The sequence below is a fragment of the Hyaloscypha bicolor genome, assembly GCF_002865645.1.
Source record: "Hyaloscypha bicolor E unplaced genomic scaffold K444scaffold_10, whole genome shotgun sequence".
Taxonomy (NCBI): domain Eukaryota; kingdom Fungi; phylum Ascomycota; class Leotiomycetes; order Helotiales; family Hyaloscyphaceae; genus Hyaloscypha; species Hyaloscypha bicolor.
This window is the reverse complement of record NW_020194512.1, coordinates 3579582-3601657: the sequence shown is the minus strand read 5'-3', so window position 1 is coordinate 3601657 and position 22076 is coordinate 3579582. Positions and strand designations below refer to the sequence as shown.

General features: G+C 47.9%; 7 protein-coding genes across 7 annotated transcripts; 3 read left to right on the top strand and 4 right to left on the bottom strand.

Moving 5' to 3' along the window:
• Positions 1 to 346: 346 nt before the first annotated feature.
• On the bottom strand, positions 347 to 2025 carry K444DRAFT_623719 (uncharacterized protein; the record flags this gene model as incomplete). Its single annotated transcript, XM_024882314.1, has 4 exons — positions 347 to 1370; positions 1541 to 1609; positions 1695 to 1783; positions 1846 to 2025. 4 exons carry the CDS (start codon positions 2023 to 2025, stop codon positions 347 to 349), a joined length of 1362 nt encoding a protein of 453 aa, XP_024744470.1.
• Positions 2026 to 3445: 1420 nt separating this feature from the next.
• Positions 3446 to 3782, bottom strand: K444DRAFT_690361 (uncharacterized protein; the record flags this gene model as incomplete). Its single annotated transcript, XM_024887764.1, has 1 exon — positions 3446 to 3782. The coding sequence occupies exon 1, from the start codon at positions 3731 to 3733 to the stop codon at positions 3446 to 3448; it is 288 nt and encodes a 95-aa protein (XP_024744469.1). The 5' UTR covers positions 3734 to 3782.
• A 245-nt stretch (positions 3783 to 4027) lies between these two features.
• Positions 4028 to 5170, bottom strand: K444DRAFT_579225 (mannitol dehydrogenase). The gene is made up of 2 exons (XM_024877649.1): positions 4954 to 5170; positions 4028 to 4850 (listed from the first exon to the last, which is right to left on the bottom strand). Exons 1-2 carry the CDS (start codon positions 5020 to 5022, stop codon positions 4119 to 4121), a joined length of 801 nt encoding a protein of 266 aa, XP_024744468.1. The 5' UTR covers positions 5023 to 5170; the 3' UTR covers positions 4028 to 4118.
• A 3902-nt stretch (positions 5171 to 9072) lies between these two features.
• K444DRAFT_606489 (uncharacterized protein) lies at positions 9073 to 11651 on the top strand. The gene is made up of 6 exons (XM_024879003.1): positions 9073 to 9335; positions 9387 to 9469; positions 9537 to 9731; positions 9778 to 10667; positions 10719 to 11183; positions 11240 to 11651. Exons 1-6 carry the CDS (start codon positions 9278 to 9280, stop codon positions 11364 to 11366), a joined length of 1818 nt encoding a protein of 605 aa, XP_024744467.1. The 5' UTR covers positions 9073 to 9277; the 3' UTR covers positions 11367 to 11651.
• Positions 11652 to 15782: 4131 nt separating this feature from the next.
• Positions 15783 to 17519, bottom strand: K444DRAFT_18037 (uncharacterized protein). Its single transcript, XM_024870810.1, has 4 exons — positions 17228 to 17519; positions 16872 to 17161; positions 16390 to 16819; positions 15783 to 16335 (listed from the first exon to the last, which is right to left on the bottom strand). The coding sequence occupies exons 1-4, from the start codon at positions 17250 to 17252 to the stop codon at positions 16004 to 16006; spliced, it is 1077 nt and encodes a 358-aa protein (XP_024744466.1). The 5' UTR covers positions 17253 to 17519; the 3' UTR covers positions 15783 to 16003.
• Positions 17520 to 19556: 2037 nt separating this feature from the next.
• On the top strand, positions 19557 to 20937 carry K444DRAFT_515487 (uncharacterized protein; the record flags this gene model as incomplete). Its single annotated transcript, XM_024873603.1, has 3 exons — positions 19557 to 20034; positions 20095 to 20830; positions 20886 to 20937. The coding sequence occupies 3 exons, from the start codon at positions 19557 to 19559 to the stop codon at positions 20935 to 20937; spliced, it is 1266 nt and encodes a 421-aa protein (XP_024744465.1).
• Positions 20938 to 21584: 647 nt separating this feature from the next.
• On the top strand, positions 21585 to 22066 carry K444DRAFT_623714 (uncharacterized protein; the record flags this gene model as incomplete). Its single annotated transcript, XM_024882313.1, has 2 exons — positions 21585 to 21639; positions 21693 to 22066. 2 exons carry the CDS (start codon positions 21585 to 21587, stop codon positions 22064 to 22066), a joined length of 429 nt encoding a protein of 142 aa, XP_024744464.1.
• Positions 22067 to 22076: the final 10 nt, after the last annotated feature.

The following is a 22076-nucleotide window of genomic DNA, read 5'->3' as shown; positions in this document are numbered from 1 at the left end:
AAACGAAACCCCTCAGAAAACAGAGGTCAAAAACTCAAGTTTTCGAGGTGTTTTGTTCGGTATCAATCGACTCATGAGCAAACTATATTGACCCCACAAACGAATCCAACAAGTTACATACACCCCCGGCAGATCCTTGGGCCTACTAAGAGCCTTCTTTCTCTGTTATAATAAAAACTAATTATTACAAATAAAATTTTGCCTTGCGAATTCCTCCCTCCACCACCTCTCTTTATCTTTCTCAAATAGACCCGCCCCGAATATCTATAATAATAGCATACTACTATTCTCTTCGCATTACTAGGCCGTGTAGTATAGCTATAGTACGAAGAATTATCGTAGTACTCTACTCCTCCTTTTCATCCTCTGTCCTAGAAACATTCTGGTCTAGTGCAGCGAGTAGTATGCTAGCCATGGAAAAGAGGGCGGCAAACTGCCCAAAAGTCCGAACATGAGTCTCCGCACTGGGGTCTTCTATCCACGGAGAAGATGCTACCCAACGGCGAAGGTTTAAGATCCAGAAGGTCCTGTAACTGAAAACGCCAACCGCAAAACACCATACCAACATCAGAAATAACCAAAACATTAACACAGCCCGACTCTTACTGTCAGGGTCAGGGCTAGGATCAGTTTCCTCACGAAACGGTCTCGTCGCACGACGGCCGAAACGGCCGAGCATAATAATGGCCCAGATAATGCAGGTCACTGCCCAAGATATAAACTCTTGTGACAACTCAGGGTGTGTGAGGCAATTACCGATCACGGCCTGGTTATTGATTTGGTCATCCACAACGACCTTTCTGAACGATGGGTCCATGAAGCACAACGCGTTCAGAAAGATTTGACTGCTGCCCCGGTGGTCGGAGGGGGTGATTTCCGAGGCAAAGCCGGAGTTCACCTGGAGCATGAGAGGCAACCCAAGGGAGAAAATCAACGACCCTATCAACGCCACCAAGCGAAATATCGCTGACAAAAAGGATCGGAAATAGTGGCGAACCATAGCAAAGGACAGGACAGCGCTGGTGGTAGCTTTGAGCCACAAGTTGAGCCCGACCTTGAAGTGGTATTGTGATGTTGTGCATCTGTTGTCGGTGGCCATGAAACTCATGCTGAAAGCCAGCGAGAGAAGGATCTGTCCGTCGGAAATGCACAACATGGTTGCTTCTAGTATGTCATAAAACGCATGATCGCGCTCGATTGGGTCTTTCTTCGCCGATAACTCGTTCGACTCTGAAGGCTTTAATGATGACTGGTAGTGCGAGATATTATCAGGGTTTGCAGGTGTCGCGGGGCCCATGTAGGTTGGAGTAGGCGTGGAATAAAGAGGATATGGATACGGTGGATGGTAAGGGAGAGGGACATGGTTCGCGCTAGGAACGGATCCAAGTGTATTCGGTGGATGATAGTAGCGCAAGCCCTGAGGAATAGGATCTCGATGAGAACGAGTGTGATAAGAGAGGGGACGAGGTTGTATCTGGAACTGATCTTTTCTACGTATAACAATTGGCTTAGTACTTCGAGTATTTCGTGAGGCACTTACATCCATTTTTCAACCCGGTTGAGCTTATATTTGGGCTCAGGTGCAGGACGGGGAATTGGAATATTTCGTCTAGACACAAGAAAAAGTCAGTTTATTATTCACATGCGTATTTGCAATGAAGCGGCCATGAGGGAATGAACTAGCGGCCACTTACAGAGGTGGTATGGGTACCAACCGTGGCACGATAATCAACAAGCTGCAGAGAAAGAGTATGGCGCTCGGCACAACGAATGAGATTATGGTCTTTAGTTTTCGGGCCCCTGATTAGCATTATGAAATTTCCATGTGTTTAAAGTACGGCGTACCCCTATTCCAGCCACGTCTGGGTCTGCTTGGAAAGTTCCAAATGCAACGTTGCCAAAATATGCAACAGTGGAGTTGCTACTATCGGTGAAAGTTGTCAAGCAGTTAAGAGGGGTTTTGGCTAGCGGGCTAGCACAATCTGTTGCCAGATAGCTCGCTATTGTCGAAGTGGCATTGCCCATTCCTGCGAGTTTCGTGTCAAAGGAAGCAGAAAGTTCGTAAAAATTACAAGGCTGGGTGAAGAATTCCGAATGGTCATCACGTTTATAATTCCAAGGACAGCATTATTAATATCTTCCTTAATAGTTCTAGTGACACGGTTTAAAGACTTTGGTATATCCTGAAACAGTTGTTGCTAGGCGGGAATCGTGGCCGCAGACGCCCTCGGGCGCACATATCAGCTGTGTTGGTTATTAGTATCACTTACTCTATACCGGCTGAGGGGACATGTTATTAAGACAGACTTGTCTAATTAATCATAGCATTTGCACACTACTGTTTTACTCTGACCATGTAGAGTTATTTAACCTACCAGTTGGCATTATTAAAGAAGACGACACTGCGGCATATACTGCTTGTTTGTCAAGTCGACGATTGCAATTGAATCTATTTTCAGCTCGAGGACGTCGATAATAAGCGCTAGCCTTGTCAGAAAGGATTACTTGCACAGCTCACCTCCTGAGGACCTACATATGACCTATATGCAAATGTGAGGTCAGGCTGGCAGGTGGCCGCAAGATGATTACGATAGAGCTTACAGGAGGCATTAATGGGGCAATCATTGAAGCCATAGGGATGCTGGCGAGGGTGGCGGGGCCGGCAGATGGCACACAAAGGGGAGAGGTCTTGGAGTGGATAGCCAGGGGATGTTAAATGCGCGTTAAACCTTCTCAGCTATCCTGCGACTCCACGAGAGCCAACAGAAGGCAGAGAACCCGATCCAGTTTCGGATGCGCATAGGCTGCATTGGGATAGCCTCGTTCCCACAAGGTATATGTGCAACTTTGGGGGCGGAGACAAGAAGCATATGGTAGAGCCTTGCCCTCTTGAGGGTCGGCGAGGGCTGCAGTAGGGGCCGGCGGGTCGCGAAACCGATCCGGCAGGGACCCTTGTAAATTTAATAGGGGATCAGGGACCGATCCCATTACGACATCGTTGATGGGTTCAAAGAGGTGGCTGGAGGCATTAGCAAGATTTATATTTAGACAACACGAATTCGCGAGGGGAACCAGAAGAGGATCCCCTAAGCGTGATCTAGCTGATTTTATTAGAGTGCTTAGGACTCACAGCTCCAGGACTCAGGGCTACTTCTATCAAGGCTTACAAATTGGCTCTAATACACGTGCCATGTGATCTCATCAATATCAAATAGAGCGCAGTATGAAAGATGTCTTCGATGGGGTCAAATTAACAAAAGGATATAAACACTTGAGAAATAATATTACTTTAGAAATATAATAGACTTTTATTATGAATAGTATCTTCGATCGGGGCAAGGCCAGCAAAGGATTCGCGCACCTAGGACAAAATGAACCCCCCCCCCCCAGAGAACAGAGGTCAAAAGCTCAAGTTTCTGAGGTCTTTTATTCGGTATCAATCGACTTATGTGTAAAGTGCATCCACCCAGAGAACCCTTTCCTGATTGTTGAGTCGCAGATACTTCAGAGCTAAGTAGAGGTTCTTGGTGATGGGGATGCCGCAATCTTCGATTTCGACCGGACGAGTGTCGTTGGCATCTCCCCATGCGTACGATAAAGCTTCGTACTGTGGTCGATCGTCAAGCAGGGCTAACGAGGATCGGGCTTGGATTTCATCCCGTTCCTTCGAGGCTCGCTTAAGGTGTAACAACCGGATGACGTTGTGCGAATTATTGAGTGGAGTATAGGCCATGGCCGTCGCGCTATTTGTTGACGGGCAGATGGAATGGGATGAAATGACCCGGTTGCGGAAATATAGAGAGAACAGGAAAGTGAAGGAACGTCGGCAAGTGGTCCACTAAATCTAGGGCGGACTGGTAGGACTACAAAGGCTAACTCGTACATCACCTCATACTTTGGATGGCTCGATTCTAGACACTAGGAAGGGAGCATTGCCGCTCTATTACCAACTCAACAAGGCTGCGCTGTAGTTGAAAATATAGCAGGCACATGGAAATATCGACACTTCCGCCTGGACACACTGAAGCTTGGATTGCATGATGTGAATTCTTGAGCTGTCATTTTATCAAAAAGAACTTTTCAACACTAGGCTCCACGATCCACACTAAACGATACATTTATCGTGCGCAGTAACCACCATCAATGACGATATCAGCGCCAGTAGTGTACGTACTGGCATCAGAAACCAAGTAAACATATGCGCCCTTCAGCTCCTTCGCCTCCCCATCACGACCCATAGGGATCATACTCTTCCACAAATCCTGTGTCTTCTTGTCCACGAAGTCAGAAAGACCAGTATCGATATAACCGGGGGAAATAGAGTTGACTCGAGCAAAGTCACGCCACTCGTTAGCCAGCGAGCGTGCCATATGAATGCACCCCGCCTTCGCAACATTATAGCTCGTCTGCTCCTGCGGGAAGTTCGCAATATGTCCACTCATACTAGCAGTAATCACGAAACTACCAGTGCCCCTCTCCTTGAAATGGTGTCCCACCGCCTTTGCACAATGGAAAGTTCCATTGAGATCCGTCTGAATGACTTCGTTCCAAGCCTCCACCGTACCGTCGAGGATCCCAGAGTCTGCGGTGCGGCCAGCATTGGCGATGAAGGCGTCAATCTTGCCAAACTCTTTAATGACATCGGCGACCAGCTTTTCAACGCTGGCGTAGTTGCCGATGTCCAATTTGTAGGCCTTGACCTTCACGCCGTAGGACTCGGCGAGCTCTTTTGCATTCTTTTCACCTCCTTCGGGGCGGGACGAATAGGTGATGGCGAGGTTGGCGCCCATTTCTGCACAGCCGCGTGCGGCTTCGATGCCCATGCCCTTGGGGCCGGATGCGCCGGTGACCTGTGGAACTTCTGCGTTAGTGATTGCTGGTTTACAAAGTCTAGGGGGACTACGGCTAGAGAGACATGTGGAGTGGCAGATAGAAAGCTGAGGGTATACATACCACGACGACCTTACCCTTAAGGCTGAACAGGTCCATCAAATGGTCTGCTTTGGGGACTGGGATAGGCATGATGGCGGTTTAATTGAATTGATCGAAGGAAGATAAGTACGGAAGAATTGATTCTGCTGTGTCTTGGGAGAAAAATTCAAGCGAAAAGGAGGTGCGGTGTTAAAGAGAGGGAGGAAAATGTTGAGGGGGGTTCTTAAGTAGGGATGAGCTCATGGTGGGGTTGGAGGGGCAGATATGACGTCCAATTGCGCGCTGCATCGAATGAGGCCGGCGCGGGATTATTAACGACGGTGCAGAAATACAGTCACGCGATCGATGCGCAGAACACACATGTAGATTTATGGTTCTAATTCCTTTGGGTAGTTTAAGTATTTCGACGATATTTCACCAGGCTTTCGTCTGAACCAAGCTGGTTTGCGACCTGTTGATGGGAGCTCGATGACATCATCTCGCCTATGAGGTTAGCAGTCCCAGCCTCCATTTGACCCGTATAGCATCATGTGTCTAGTAATGAGAGAAGGGGCTGAAAGAAGGGTATGTAGGTGAAACCCTTTAGCCACTGCAGGATGCAATGAATAATCGCGGATTAAACCTTGGGAGGAAAGTGCGCAAGCTTAGTAACAGCTTCAAGGATATGGGGTACCTGCATGAAAGGTTCACGGGACCTCCTTTTCAAGTCCGGATTAAGACGGATATTGCGGCCCCAGATATAGTCAATCACGAACGAAATGATAAGAAGGAGTTCATAGAATGATCCTTTGCCTTCAAGGCCTCCTCGATGCTATGTAAACTACCTTGGATTTGGGATACTACCTCATCTCTCACGTCTCTCAATTTTATTCGATCTCACTCCCCCGCCCCCTCAACCTCTCATATAAATGGATACTCATATATTCCTCATGAGACTGGTGTCGCTTCTTCCACCCAACTCGGCAACTCTCCCATTATCATCCGGCAACCAATCCACACTCATCTCGCTCCCCTCACTCCCCGCCGCCGTCGCCGTCCAAAATACATTCTCTGGCTCAACCCCCCTCTTAATCTCCACGATCACTCATAATTGCTCCCGTAAAATAGCTGCTGGAAGCCATTTTCAAGACGGCTTCCCTAATTCATATAGCTCTCCGCCCCCGGCATCGCATCGCATCGCTTAGCGGCTTCATCCCGTCCGCGATGAAATCCTTCCTCAATTGCTGTGTTGGGCCGCGGTTGCATCCGGAGCCCCCATGAGGAATGCGACCGTGTGGCTGAGAGTTTCGCGCCAGGAGGGGTGGACTGCGTTTCCTTCTTTGCCTCCCGGAGACCCGGCCCGCGAGGGTCGGGGCGTACATACGAAGACAACGGCACAAAGTATTGGGAATACAGGGCATTGGGAAATTTTTAGGCTCTCTAAACATACAGGTTAAGGTAGCAAACTCGCTACAAGGCCCTATATTTCCAGGCCCTTCCCCTAAAAGCGCAATTACGCCTTCGACAAGGGCTACCATACCTTTTTAGGGCTTCTCCACTATACTTACAGGGGGGTTTCGCTAAAGGGGCATAATAGTTGTTCGATTAGTGTCCGAGCGCTGTAGTTACTCCGCTACTAGTAATAACCATAGAAGATCTACTTATGCCCTGCGAATGTCTTATAGCGCATCTTCACGTCAATTTAGGGAGCACTACCAGGAGGGATAGGGGCCTATGGCAAGTTTTTGACCTAAATTCGCACCCAGTAGAGTACTAAGGGTCAAAATGACCTGTATTCCCGATACCTGTGCCGTTATCTCCGTACACCAGTTGAAACTCCTCCCGCATCAGCAAGTACACGGAGCGCGACGATAGTGATATTCAACTTTCGTATTTTTCAAAGTTCCCATAAGAAGTAAGATACGAGACTTAGTCTAGATTATAGGAGAATAAAGCATAAAATGTTCACAAGAATATGCTGTAGTATGGTGCGTGGTAGGTAGAGAACTGAGTCTAATTTAAGGCGAGGTTAGTACCTGCGTCTTTATCTCTTCTAGCCAAGGACAGGTAATGGTTTGCGTTTGTTCCTGTGACTTTCCAAGTTCAAAGATGGCGGTGAGACTGAATCTTGGTTGGCCGTCAGGGGGAAGAGGAAATACCCCGTCGGTTTTGGGGTATAAGAACCACTCGGCTGCCATTCCTTCGCTTGTGAAGATCGCAAAGTATCTAAAGTATACTAGTACTCCTTACCACAAGGTTTCCATTAATATGTTGTTTATTTGAACCCTACTCGGCAGTGCCGGCTGTTGTCTCGGCCTCTTTGAAGGCTTTGAAGACCATGGATGTCACAACTCCGAAAGTACTCCCGCCGCTGTCGCGGATAGCCAAGAAGAGAGCTATGTTCTCGCTCGGTAACGCAGTGCGGAAGTTCCGGTCTGCAGTTATCAGGTTAACGAATAAGATCTTGTCGGCTCCGAGACCTTAGAGGGAACTGAGCATCTAGTGTCTACCTCCTCGTGAGTAGCCGCCGCAGAGCCCCACAAACTGTATTCCTTTTGGCTTTCACTTTTACCAACTGAAATAATCAAGTGAAGTCACATCGCAGGTGCCGCCATCGACTATAAGACCTCGGTCAGAGGCAGCGCCGTGAATATCTCTCGCTTGAGCATCAGCACGTACCCTAAATGCTGGACCGCTATATCCATCCATAGTGTAGTTCACATAGCACTGTACAAGATCTCTTTAGGCTTCAGGTGCTTTTGGAGCGGTAAGTATCGTGCTCGTAGGAAAGATAGAAAAGCATACACGCGCCCATGTTAACAGTGTCCTTGCCCCAGGTCTCTATCTTTAAAAACGGTTCCTTGAAGCTTCATAACTTACGAAGATTGCAGTATAAAGTGACGGGATTATAATCGCATGTATAGATATAGGGTCACTAATTGAGCCTGTAGTGTCCTAGTAAGCGCTATAAGCCCTCTAATTGTACTGAGTTGGAGGGGTAAGGCATCTGAAGGCTTACTATAACTATATGCGCCTTGATTAGGAGGTTATATTACGCTATAGGGACATAGACTAAGAACAGGGCTTCTCAGTAATCGGTTGCAAAGCAAAGAATTAAGGGCTTCTCTATAGCAAGCTTTTCCTGACTTTAAACTCTTATATTCCCCCTTATCGTTGGGCCAATATATATCCCTCGGAAAGACTTTACAGTCGTTGTTCTCGAGAAGGAGCATCGCTCTTGCATCTTCGAGCTAGAAATCTTCTGGACGCAGCTGGAACCACACTAGGGAATGTATCCTCTTGCGCCAAGACCAGCGTAGCTTTTGAGATGAATCTAGGGATGACAATCCACAGTATAGATAAATTAAACTGACGTGAGATATATGAGGCGAGGAGGCACGTGCGCTCTCCCCCCTTTTCATTAAACCCACAACTCGCTTATCAACGGGATGGCCTCACGTGAGCACGTAGACAATTTTTACTCTTGGCATAAGTAAACAATTTTCAGAGTTGCTTTTGAGGAGTGCCTCAGGGTTGTGATTGAAACCTGCCTCGTATTTCTGTATACTTCCGAATTTTTGTATTATCGGCTTGGAACTCAGTGGCTGGGAGCGATTACTTTGAGATCTAATAGGTTGGTGTTTCGTGATTTTCAGTCTAGCCCTGGTCTAGTTTTTAGACATTTAAATTCAACCCAACAATGGTGTATAGGTGTGCCTTCAATCCAGCTTTTCAACAACAGAAAAAGTACCTTAGCTTCTTGAATCACATCCGGAAAGGCATTTTTCGACTAGTTCTGTCGGCTTGATCTATGTCAGAATGAAATATCGGGGTGAGCTAGTAGAGGTCAGTCAGAAATGACAGCCTCAAGTAATGACCAATAGTGAACGTTCAGCGCTCGCCACCAACCAGTAGAAATAAAATAAACTTTAGATTGGTCCACCGAGAATGATTTGGTGCAGTCCGGTGCATGCATGCCACCCCCCACCACAAACGGCAAGATAACTCCAGCGAACCTTCGCGTGCCTCGTGGAACGCGGGATCTGGTCCGGCTGTCTCGCCATGCCAACGCATACCCAGCACAACCATCCGAACCAGTCTGCCAAACATACCAGACTTCGTCGACTTCACTTCAACATGAAGTCAAACTATCAGCCATGACAATCATGAGATTTCGGTGTCTACTTCCGGATGGTCCCATTCCTGCGGCCTGTGCCGCGTTACGTACAGTACTTGGGGGCCAGGACTTTTCCACGTGATCTTGCCCGCTGGCGCCTACAGCCTCACTTTACGATGAGAAAATTATCATGGGATTTCAACATATTCAAGCTTTCCCGAAACTTCGCGGCATATCAACTATGTGAATATGGCGGAAACATTGGGGATGGTGACCGGAGTCCTTACACTCCTGCCTTTATGTCGAGGTAAGTTTCTTCCCCAGACTGCGAGGCCGGGGAACTAATCCAGAGAGGAAGATGGCCTCGCAATGATCAAGGGGGTTTTCGACGCGCCAAGGACACTTCAGTTAGCCGTGGCTAGGATAGAGTTCCAACAGGACGTAAGTACTACCAGTTCTGCCAGATGTGGTACAAATCCATCGATCCTTCATCGCTCACGTGACCCAGAGATTCGACGAATGGAGAGAGATCTGGCGAAATGAAGACGGCGAACAGGATATGAAATTCGAACATTACGCAAAGAGTGATCCTGTAACTGCAAGAAAAGTTCATCGCCAACTGGCTTTGATGGCACTGGCACTGTTCGATACTCACGCTTTCGAGGAGCAGTTTGGAATGAAGCCCCAGCGATTTCCGGACCGAGTGAGTTTTTCACTTCTCAAAAATCCAGTTGAACTAACTCTAGTAGGAACCGAAAGATCTCACGCGCTTCCGACTCAAAGATGGCGAGAATCTAACACTCGAAACGCAAGGCACCTTCCTCGAACGATGCAAAATCAACATGTCCATCATCAAGAGGTGCAAGTTTCTCTTCCGACATAGAGATGAAGGATATAACAAACTTATTGATCTGCTGAAACATAACATAGAGGAACTTGTCACACTTGGGCCAACATTCGAACTGGCAAGGGTGAGGAAGGGAGAATGTGATAAGTTGAGGAAGATGGACATGGAGGAGTTGCGCGGCAGAGCTGAGGCAGCAGCCTACGAGGCAAGACACACCCCGCCCGGAATTTCTATTGGGGATACCTATCATAATATCTCTCTTGCTGCGAAATTCAGCATTGTGGTGCGGTACCAGAGGCAACATGCGGCGTACAAGTTTACCATGCGAGACTTCCGACTCGATCCAGCATACGCCCTCCCTTCTACCGAGTCTTCGACTATGGCGCTTCTATTTGACTATCCTGCCAAGAAGGAAAACCGAGTTGTTTTGATTGAGTGGGTTGATGATATGGAGCGATATGCAGAGAAGGATACAAGAGACAAGACATTGATTCTTTCGACCTCCAAGCCTGGACAGCTACTGCTTCCTACTTGCTATGGGATGGTGGAAGACTCAGCAAATAGGAGGTTTGGTCTTGTGCTGGCACCACCAGCCCATATCCGAGCTAATCTACCATCAATTATGCCCACCGGAGCGATTTCACAGAAACGAATGCCGGTCTCACTCAAGGAGTTGTTGGAAAAGGAACACCCCGCCTGTCAGCAGATGCTGGAATTGGGTGCTCGCTTCCGCCTTGCGAAGAAATTGGTCGATGCAGTGCATATGATGCACAGCGTTGGCTGGATCCACAAGTATTCACCTTATGTTGACTGAGAAATATAGAAACCTACTTACATGAACAGGAACATTCGCTCCAATTCGATCCTCTTCTTCCCTGCGCCCAATATTCCCTCTAGTGGGGTCCCAGTAGGCCCTGCATCAGGCTACCCGCAGCCCATCGGATACGAGCTTCCTCTCTTCACGGGACTTTTCAACCCACGAATCGACGACATCCTCGAAGAAGTCTCAGACACAAAAGAATATCGCTCAGCCTTCTCAGATGCAGAGATATATCGCTCGGTCGACCCACGACCACAGCGTAGCAAGCTCGCTAAAGACTTCGAACAAACCCTCGATTACTACCAACATCCGGACAAGCGTTGGAATCCTACGATAAGATACTCGAGGTCACATGATATATATAGTCTTGGATGTTTGTTGTTGGAGATTGGGCTTTGGGAACCGCTAGAGACGTTAGTGGAGATTGAAGATGATGATTTCGAGCGAGTGAAGAGGGGGTTCCAGGCGTTGACTATGAAACTTGATAGGTAGGCTGTTATTTTACCTAAAGATACCTTGATATGGTTTGCTAACATTACCATAGCTTGGCGGGGTCGGTATACGGTGATATAGTCCGGAAATGTCTCGCGATTAATGTCCGCGAACGAACCGAACACTTGTCGGACTTCTGCTCAGAAATTGCAGCCCGACTCGATAAGTGCTGGGCTTAGTAGGAGTCGGTTCTGTTTGGCATACGGCAGTGTAATACTAGAATGACGAAGCTGTTTTCCGTTCTATGGTTCATAATGTGTGGGTGGGGGTTGAGCACGTGATCGATCTCGATTTGGTCCGATGGGACGGAATCACTTGCATATTTTTTTGGCCGTCTTTGTACTTGCTTTCTTTTCAATTAATACTTCACATCTCCGAGTAGTGTCAAGCCAAATTTAAATTTATCATAATATGTCTTTCGGTCTCAACACCGGCTAGCTGAATGCTGATCATCGTCGCCTTCGACATCTGCCACACCTACCGGTCCTCGGCGCGAAATACACAAATGCTCGAGTACAATGTCAAAGCATTAAAAGGAAAGCTGGCTCAGCTTGAGAAAGTTGTTGAGGGGAAAGAAATCTGCTTGTCAAAAACGAATGACTCCCAGCTGAAATTGGAATTCTCCCAGCTCAGGGAAAAGGTCCTGTCTCTCCAGTCGAAGGTGGAGCGTTTAGAGATTCTGATGAAAGAGTAGATGGAGAAGGATCAGGAAGATAAATAGGGCTTGATTTAGGGAATGAAGGCAATTGGGAATTCTGGCTTATGATCGCGTGTCGGAGGAGGCGAAGGAAAAGATAGTGATTGCGGCCCGGGGAATGGATGTCCAATAAATGCGGAAGAAGTTGTGATACAGAGTGGATTGCACACTTCGTACAAAGACATCGAGTCGTGGCTTTCTATTGAAAGATAAATCTTCTCAGGTGTGTAGGGCACTACATTGGATGTTGTATTTTGAATGTACTCCTTTGGACCTCAATTCTGTCATCGGTACAGGTCTATACCTCTATAACCAAATGCAAATGCGAGAATTACGGTGAACTTCTTTATTGCTCCTTAAGAACAATGTAATTGTAATTTCTGTGAAGCAGTTTCTGGCCGAGGAAATCATTCTTGTAGTTCTCATCATCTTCGCCATCATCTAGGAGATATACCGACGTGACATCTTGAGACCGCACGAAGAGGAGGCACAGCGAAGAAGGAATTCTCAAGAGAGGGACGCGGCAATTAGGAATAGAGAGTGGGTTGAGATTAATTTGGGGTCAGTGGGGGTGGTGCAGCATGTTGAGTTTGCAGATGTAGATGTGGAGGGGGGAGGGGAGGGGAGGGGAATATGGTGCAAAAGCAGAGCCGGTTCAAGAAGATTATGTTTCGGTTTCCTTCTGGTTGGGAGAAAAGGTAGGTTTTATCGGGTAGAAGCGGTTTGCACTTTAATTTCTCGAGATATTCTCCCAACAGCAGGGGGCTGTTTGGAAAGCATATTTTGTAATTGAGGAATTAAGTGCGTCAGGGCTTGTGCTGAAGGTTAGACAAAGGTAGCTGCGAGAAACCCCTCCTACAAAGCCTTATTATATATGTAGACCTAGGCGCGATGATGTTTCTCCATGTGTCTCTCAACGGTGCTCAGCGCTTTGCTGGGAAAGAAGGCGCGTACACGTAGATAGACAGATGGATTGCTGTAGCTGGCATTAATATGACTGGAAAGCCTGCTTGGTTGAAATTTTGACGGTGTTTGTGTTACGGATCTCAATTTGCAAGGATTTCATTGCGGCTAGCGAGTATGGCATGAGTGAAACCAGTAGGCTTGATGTCTAATGGGAGCAGAACATGCATGATAAGCTGCTCAGAACAGAATCTATTTCAAGAAAACTCGCAATCTCAATTATGGGAAGAGATATGTACAACACATGGTCAATTCCTTCAACTCAGTAATCTTCGACTGTGATGATCGATTTGCACTTGTAAACTATGCACTGATGGGCGGTACGAAATATTTATATAAGGATTTAACTACAATCTCCAATGACTAATGCTATATATGTGCGTGAGTACTTGATTTTGTTTCTTCGAAAATTGTAAAGTGCGATTGAGGCTTACCAAAAAGACCATACTCTGCTATTTGCTTGTCAGTGCTGTCCACTGTTCTGGTGAATCGAGCATTCTGTCCTATTAAACACAAGGGAATATGTCAGAGTTGATTTTCATACTGGCGTCGCTGGTGTATGTCGTGATTAGAACTCACGCTTTCTCCGCCATGTCCAAATCTGCATCTGCGAAGATGATGACGGGGGATTTCCCCCCTAGCTCAAGTGTCACATTCTCCAGGTTCGATGCTGCAGCCATCTGCATGATTTACCCCCTCCCCCAGTCACTACAGAGCCTGTGAAGGCAATTTTCCGAATTTTCATGTGTTCTGCCAGAATTTTGCCCGTGATATGACCATATCCCGACACGATGTTAATCCGACCGGGAGGAAATCCAGCTTTCTTGATCAAGGTGTCAAGTTTGAAGCACCGATAAAATATTTAGCGGCTGGTACTCTCTAATAGATGTTGCAATTATCTTACGGCAAGAGGTGACTTTTCGCTAGTCTTAACAATGATAGCGTTCCCAGCAGCAATGGCAGCGGCGACTTTCATTGCGAACATGATCAATGATATATTTCACGGAATGATGGCAGCAACGACGCCGTACGGTTGCTTGATAGTCATGTTAATCATCCCTGGCGTGTTCAAGCTGCACTGCCCTTCGATGTGGTAAGCAGCACTTGCATAGTGTCCGAAGAGACCAGCGCGGGCCATCTTGTCGAACATGAACGAAGAATAAGGTCTTGTCGCCAAAAGCCAGTACGAGTTGCTTTCAAAACGATCGGGGAGGATCTCTAAGTAATATCTACTTTCTCATGGAGATAGCCTCCAACCTTGCTAGTTCATCCCCACTTTGCATAGTCAATCCCGCTCGCTTACCATACGGAGGAGCCTTCATCATTGGAGGAACATTTTACCATCTCTCCTGAGCCGCCGTGGCGGTAATGAAAACATCTTCGATGTCTGCGGCTTCTGCTTGGGAGACGTCAGCAACGTGTTCCACTGTCGCGGGGCTGTACAAAGCAAAGTCGATCCTGTCTTTGCTGACACAAACTGGAGCGTGTCTTAGGGCCGAATGCATGAGTAGTCACCATGGATTGCATGCGTCGTTGATAAATAGCCGGGTTACAATTGGGGTCGACATCTTAAGATACAAGCTGCTTCTTCTTGCAAGTTTGTGAGTGCCAAGTAAGAGGAAAACGTCGCCAATATTAGCACTATATACCCATAAGTGAACGTGGAGGGTAAGCTATTGGGAGAAGACGTTTGACTGGGCCCTACCGTTGCTGGATCTTGAACCCAAGGCGAGTCGCACTGTTGGCGAGAAACTCATCCGCACCCTGAGTATCAACGGGGATGAACGGCAAGCTGCCCACATTCTGTAAGCGGTCTATTCAATTCTCGCGAGATCGCGGGGATGAAAGCCGGTAACTCGCTACGACTTATCCCACGCTTCAATAATGAGTGGGTCAAGGCTGGTCTAGTAAAGGAAGTGCAGTTTCTAATACTCATGATTTGATTCTCATAGCGGGGTGGGATACCCCTTGTCCACTCGCAATTGCACGCTAGCAACACCTATATCGGCCCTCTCTCTAACATGCCACCCTACCAAAGCTTTAAGGATAACTTTTAAGTCATAGGAGTAGTTCGTACTTAAAACAATTAAGCGAGTCACGTACTAGAAGTGTAAAATTATATCTCTAACCCGCGAGGTAAGAGCTGATTTAGTGCCTTGTATTACTTAGTCAGGAGAGTAGTAGGTGCCGCTCTAACTTTTAAATAAGGCCCGAAGACCCTTGCATATCTTAGAAAGAAGTTAATCGAGGTTCCTACACTTGCTTCTAAACGCGAAAGGGGATAGTATACGCTAGGTAAGGAACCAGACCCACGTGACTAAAGACATGTGATTGTAATTAAGACCACTAAAGTAGCACTTTAAAAGGGCCTAACTCTACACCTCTTCCTCCATGGTATATAGTAAGCAAAAAAGAACATGTGAATATATTCGAAACGGTGTTCTGAGCCAAGTCTCCAGTATCACGTGTGAACGCGCCGATATATGGCGAGCCTTGCGCACCCCCTTAGTTCAATACCCCCTCGCATTCTCTCCATTCATCACCATTCACCGTCCTTCATCCACCAGCATTGTTACTGGTGGTCATGTGCACGCCACGTCGCCAGTGGAGCAAAAGCGATATCACACGCGCACAGGGCTCTGCTGGCAGCCTTATCAAGTGAGCCTGGTGTGGTTGCACAACGTCTGCGAGTCAGCAATCGCGGGGCTGAGCTGAAAGCCAAATGCCATGGGGGTGGAAAGGCGGTGTGGTAAGGCTCCCCCAAGAGTGGGCTGAGCGACGGGGTCGGTCTTGTGTGTGCGCTCCCAGTGAAAACCACTAGGCTAAAAAGCAGCGACATAATTCCGTGATGCGGAGGGAGCCTGGGTAAAGAAAGATCGCGTGGCAGAACTACCTACTTCGTTGCATAATCCCGTTAGTTCTATTCGCTATGTGGGCTTCTAGTGGGCGTGATGCGTTAATCACTAATACTTCTTGCAATGTGTCATGAAATCCGTTATTCGTCTGAGCTACTTCACTTTCAATTCGCCGAAATCTCAAACAAAACAAAACCGTACCTCCGAAAAGAAAATGTCCCAAAGCCGATTGCTCGATAGCCTGTAAGCGCGATGTACAACAGAATAGGAAGGTTATTTGCCGGACAGACCATGAAGTTGGTCAATCGCCCTTCGTTGCCTTAGGGTTTGTCAAAACCCGTGCCGGGATCTCCTCGCCTGGGAAGTCTTTTTGCCACTCATTTCTCAGTTCTTCGAGTTTTTCGTTGCGGCCTTTCACTTCTTTGTGCTTGTTCCAGTATCTATCAATCTGAAACCGTCGATTCTCGGCATTGAAGTTTTGCACGGCAATCTCATATTTCTGCTTGAGGGAATGATATTGCTCCAGAATCTTGGGGTCCTTGGATTTTTTCGGCCCTTCTACTTTCTTCTGAATTGGTGCATACTCTGTTTTTCTTTCGTTCATAATATCACGGAGCTCTTCAAGTTTCTCTGCTGTAAGCTTGTTAATTGACGCGGGAATAAATAGCTGGGCGGAAGCAAGCTTACAGCCTTTCTCCTTATTAGGAACATTATGCTCCCCATCCATCAAATTTGGCACATCCAAGATCCTATTTTGGTGGATAGACTGGGAGCCAATGATAAGGTCATACATCGGATGCTCTGAGATCAAAAAGCGCATGTCCCGGAATACGCGGGTGCTATTGTTATGGTACCACGTCAGAGAGATTGCGCCTTGCGGGATGAGCTTGTGGCCAGTTACTCCAGTCCCTCCAGCCTCTTCCACTTTTGTCAATGGCTGAAAGCAGGACTCAGGGTATCCGAGAACATCAATGACAAATGTTTTGGATACCAAGTTCCCTTGAAGGTTTCCGGTGTCGATCGTACATTTGGCTTCTTTCGGTATGAAATGTCTTGACTTGTCCTTTTGAGTCGAAAGAACGTGGACAGGTAAGATATACGGAGAGCGGCAGTGGTACTGTAACTTGGGTCAGTGAATACTCCACACCCCCAACTATCGAACCACATACCTCGTCCTCTTCGGGTTTTGTTGGCATGACTGTCATTCTCAACGAGACTCTGCCTCTCCTTCTAATGCAGAAGACGCCCAAAAAATGGTCCAGCCAGGTGGATTCCTTGACTTTGTCTGTTGTGCCGTACGCAGTGTCTAGTTTGTACTCCAAATCTTCATCATATCCAACAAGTGTGATTCGAGATCTGCTAGATCGCATGGAGGGCTTGATAGAGGATGACCTGTACGAGATGGAGCAAGTGTGCGCGGGCTTTTTCGAGGTAAATTCAGAGTTGTCGTATTCTAAAACTGCGAGAGAAATCCACGTCAGCCGGGAAGCAGGTACCTTCGCGAGAGCTGGAAAAGTGAACTGACCATTTGCTACATGCACTTCGTTCATGTTTCTGTATGCCTTCGAAGCGAAGTCTGCTGCAAATATCAAGCGTTCTCAGTTCGTGTAGTTGGGTCGCGGATTGTAACAATGAAGCTGAGCGCGAGGCTGCGGGGTAAACTGCGAGGAGCAATATATGTAGCAACGGGTGGGGGGCCCAGAGGAGTTTGCTGCTGTAATGGGTCGCCTTTTGGAGAGCCTCACTTGCACTTTCTTACAAATGTGTGTGAGAGAGCGGCAAGAAAAGCCACATGAGTCGCCTAGATCGCAGTTTTCAAGCAGAAGCTTCAGGGATGAGGCTCGCCGTCTCGTGGGGAGGGAGAATCTGCGCTCCCACGGACAGCAAGGATGATGATAAAGCCGGCTCGGGACCCCAACAACGCGACCCTTTTTCGGTTCTCCCGGCCCGTCTCTGACCGAGTACGAGTAAAGGTTACCCTGTACAGCTTTCCGTGATTGCTTTTTCACACGCAGTCGTGGTTGCCTTGCGACCCCTCTTGTCACTTGGCCAACTTGATCCGGAACGAAACCAAGTGATGGTTGCTCAGCTCGTGCTCAACGATTTCTCAACCACGGTGGTGGTGTGATGAGACTCCAGGATGGGTAGGTTACTCGGTCGTCGATGTTGACACATCAGGGAGGACGAAGGTTGGGCGTTGACAGAGAGTGACCGGCCCATCAACCGGCCCCCCCTAGCGGCTCCCGGATTCCTCTTATATAAAGCGACGACATTTCGTCGCGTTTTCGCAAGGTGTCGCCACTTGTCCTCGCAGAATTTTCCCGAGACTGAGTGGACCAACAGCTGGCCGCCATGATGCGTGCGGTCCAGCTCCGACATTCGGACGCTGACAGCCTATCACATCAAGTTGTCAATAGTAGGCGCTTACCTGTGCACAGGAGTGATGGGAACAGTCCTCGGTTTCTTTTGGCAGGTAGTCGGGTTCGACTTTGTGAAACGAAGGTTGTTCCAAGTGGAAGCGATGAGACGCCTGAGATTATATATCTCGGCTCCTTCCAGCCTTCTCCCACTCGGTGTCATTCAGGAATCAGCATTTCGTTTGCCTAGCTGCAGAAGCTTAGACATCCTCCTATGAGGCTCGGATTTTGACAGATGCCTGTCAGCTGAGCCTCTCATCGCTCCCACTTCAATTGCGCTGCAGACAGTTGCATCATTGGTATGGTCGGGGCGTAGGTGCCAGCGCACGCATGCCTTTGGGCATGACCAATCTGAATTTGACTTCTTATGTTATCCGATTCGGTTCACCAAGTCTGAGGTTGTTCTTCATTGCTTTCTATTTCAAAATACTTCTGTGTATTGGCACTGAGACGCCTCTATCACCCAAACGTTTCATCATCTTTATTCAAGAGAGCGAGCTTAATTTTATTTTTCGAACTATTGCTTTACTCCTTGATGGTACAACGGCGGAATATTTGGTCAATGGCTTCATTGGACTGGCCTGGACTAATCAGAGACCGGTCCACCCACATCCAGCCCAGCAAACAGGAGTTGCAGTGTCAATCTGCGTTCTCTATTCGTCCTTGGCGAGCGTCACCGAGTGAGATATCAAGCCCTATCCAGCAGAAATTTCGCTCGTCGCCACGAGATGCATGAAGAAGGCTCGTGTCTCCCACCAAGCCGGCCGCGATGCCGCCCGGCTTAAGAGTTAATTGAGGCTGACGATTATAGAGCACACATGTTCGTACAGAATGCTGCCACTTTGCAATCGACGAGGGAGCCTACGGGCCAACTGTCAGGAGAGAACATTCTTCATCGCCATAAAAAAGGGCTATGCTGAACATCGCCCGCGAAGAAACAGCAGTCTTCATGATCGCTTTCGCCTCGGTGTCCTTGAACGAATGAACAGATCGCTTTGCATGCAAGACCCAGTCAGATTTTCTTTCTTGCATCATGCAACATGCTGTATGGCATGACGGCCCCCTCTCGTTCGCCTCAGACTGCGCATCTACAGGATCTAGAGGCCAATAGGTTGTCTAGGAATTCCGGAAGGCAGGGCATCAACGCACCTCGCCCCCTTAGGCTCATATCTTGGCTTCTGGGCATCAGTTCCGTACCCCGGGGGGTAAGAGTCGATGGGCCGCTGACAACACACCGTGGAGTGAGAGAAGCCCCGCTCGCGGCTGAGATAGTTTCGCCCCACCCCGCAACGATACTTCAAGACGAGGTCAGTCAGCGCTCTTCTACGAACCGCCCTTTATGATCTCTTGTTTCCTACTCTATCGACTTCTCGTTCGCCACAACTTGCTGCAATATTTGGGACGAATCAGAGAATGAGCATCCATATCTATACAGGTATGGACCCTAGCGAGCCCGCCACATCTAATTCCGGGTCGGAGAAGATGTCTCCTACGACCACAGCCTTTTCCTCACCCTCACAGTCACCAAATCCCGGCATAACGAAGAATCGCCCCAATGGAAGCGTCACCATGGAAGATGTTACCGGTACGGTTCCTGGATGGCCTGCGTTGGCCAGAACAATAGCCAACAAACCTGCGTTTGTGGCCTTTCCATCGTTCAATGATCTCAACGTGAAGTCTTTACTCTACTATCAAGCGGAACTCATCAAACTGAGGAAAGAACTGCATGAAACTGAATACCAAGACTATTTCCACGGCGATGCCTCACAAATTCACTTTGCAGAAGACTTGGATTGGTTGTTCGACTCAGTGCAAAGCGACTCAGAGCAAAAGGACTCGGACCAAAAGGACTCAGAGCTAAGTCCTGAGCAATTGAAAATACTTGAAAAGATTCGGATTATTCTGGATAAATACAGTAAGCTACTTTGAAAATTTCTGTGCAAAAGGAATACTACTAACTTGATCCTTCTCAAAGACGCTGCACTGATCCAATTCTCAAAAGTTTCAGAATTCCCAGAGGCTGACAGTAGCAATGTAGAGTGTCTGAGGAACTGTGCAAGGGAAGTTGTTAATGGCTCTGCTATCACGGGATCAGGCTCCCAGACCTGGGGCACACTCGGCAAGGCGAAAGTTACGCAGAAATCACTCGGCAAGCTTGTTTGGGGCCTATTCGTGGGATTGTTCAAGACTCAAGAAGTAAAGCGTGATGTGGTCCTGCAAGAATTTCAAGAGCATCTGATAGTGCCTCGCGCGGGAAGCAAACCCGACGGCTTAACGTTATGGGTAGTGTACAGTTTCATCCCGTTGTTTCATCGTGTGTGGAGAGGATGTGGAGAGCCTACCTGGGCGAAGCTTTGGGGGGGAGTGAAGGGCCCGTTTTCTTCATGCCATCTTCCACGATTCCGCCAAGACTCAAGCGCATCCACTGCCTCTACCGCTGGCACTGCGGCATCGAGAGGCTCAAATCTCTCCAAGGCTGGTGACAAGAATCTTACCGCCTACTCGAAAAGCTGGATCTTACGCGTTACGTCCATATTGACAACCATCGTGGCCTGTCTCCTCCCCGTCGTCGCCATCGTCGTTCTCTCTAGGGTGCAGTCGATGGGAATGATTCTCGGACTCATCGCCATTTTCAACAGCGTCTTCGCCTTTGGTCTCGTCCTGATTTCATCAGGAAGCTCACGGGTTGAGATCTTTACTGCTACTGCTGCGTAAGTTTCTGCTCTTAACCATAATACAAAGTTGCTAATGATACTCGGCATTCAGCTTCTCGGCAGTGATGGTGGTGTTCGTCCAGAACAAGATCTCTCAGAACTAAGTTGGACAGAGTATTTGTTTGAGTTTCAAGTAGGCGTTTGGAAAGGATTCCCTTATGGTGACACCGCAAGGTATATGATTTGGATGACTGACGGCCGTTTCTGGAGTATTGTGGAGTGCGGATTATTCCTGGTTGTTGGCGAGTACGGATCACGATTTAATGACCTTTGAAACTTCCTCATGTCTCTTACTAGTTCTGTTTCATCAATGTATGACTTGATGCCTGTGCCGTTGTGCTGCAAATGCCGACTTGTCGGTGGTCAATGCCTTGGAAGAAGTCAACATCGAAAAGTGAGGTGAGGTGCACTGGTCACGTGACAGACATCTCCCCCCCCCTTTCTCTCTGTTGAATCGCCCATTTGTAGGGAAAGCCCCAAGGCACACAGGTCCTCACGTGGTAAAAAAGAGTCAATTTCAATTTCAATTTCTTACAATGTTCGAGGGGTAGTTCTGACAAATCTCCGATCAATCTCTTTCTAGTATCGGGCTGCCGAGTTTCCCGGAATGACGATATATTCCCACACTTTGGTTGCGCGCATGAATGAGTACTTATAAAGAGACACAACGTCTTGAATCAAAAGTCTTCACAACAAGGCGTTATCTTATCCGTTCTAAGCAGGCTATCTCTCAGTTCAAAACGCATTCGCAATGGTGGCCGCTATGCTGGAAACAATAATTCAAATATTCTCCACGCTGCTCTCACGTAAGTTCACTCCCACCACGCATGCCACTTGCCCTCGTCTCACCAATATACAGAGCTCGCTATGGGAGTACAGGGATTTCTCTATATCCTTGTCTCACGCGATACCTTCAATTCGCTTCTGGTTCCCCTGGCTATGTTTCTCGTCCTCGTTGTCATCCTCGGAACCGGACTTCTCTTGTTCTTTGTTGTATACATCGAATATCATTGTCTAGAATGTAAATTGAGCTGGGTTAGAGCATTGAGAAACTTTTCACGTCTGCAATGGGCATGTTGCTGTAGGACTTGTATGGAGAATGCCGATGAAGAAGATGATCGAGAAGTGAGGGATTTGGGCGAGAGAGAGGAGTTTGGGAAGTTGATTAAGGATGGAAAAGGAGGCGAAAAGAGGTTGAGGGTGGATGGGGAGGGTGCAAGGGCAGTGCTTTGAAGTGACACTG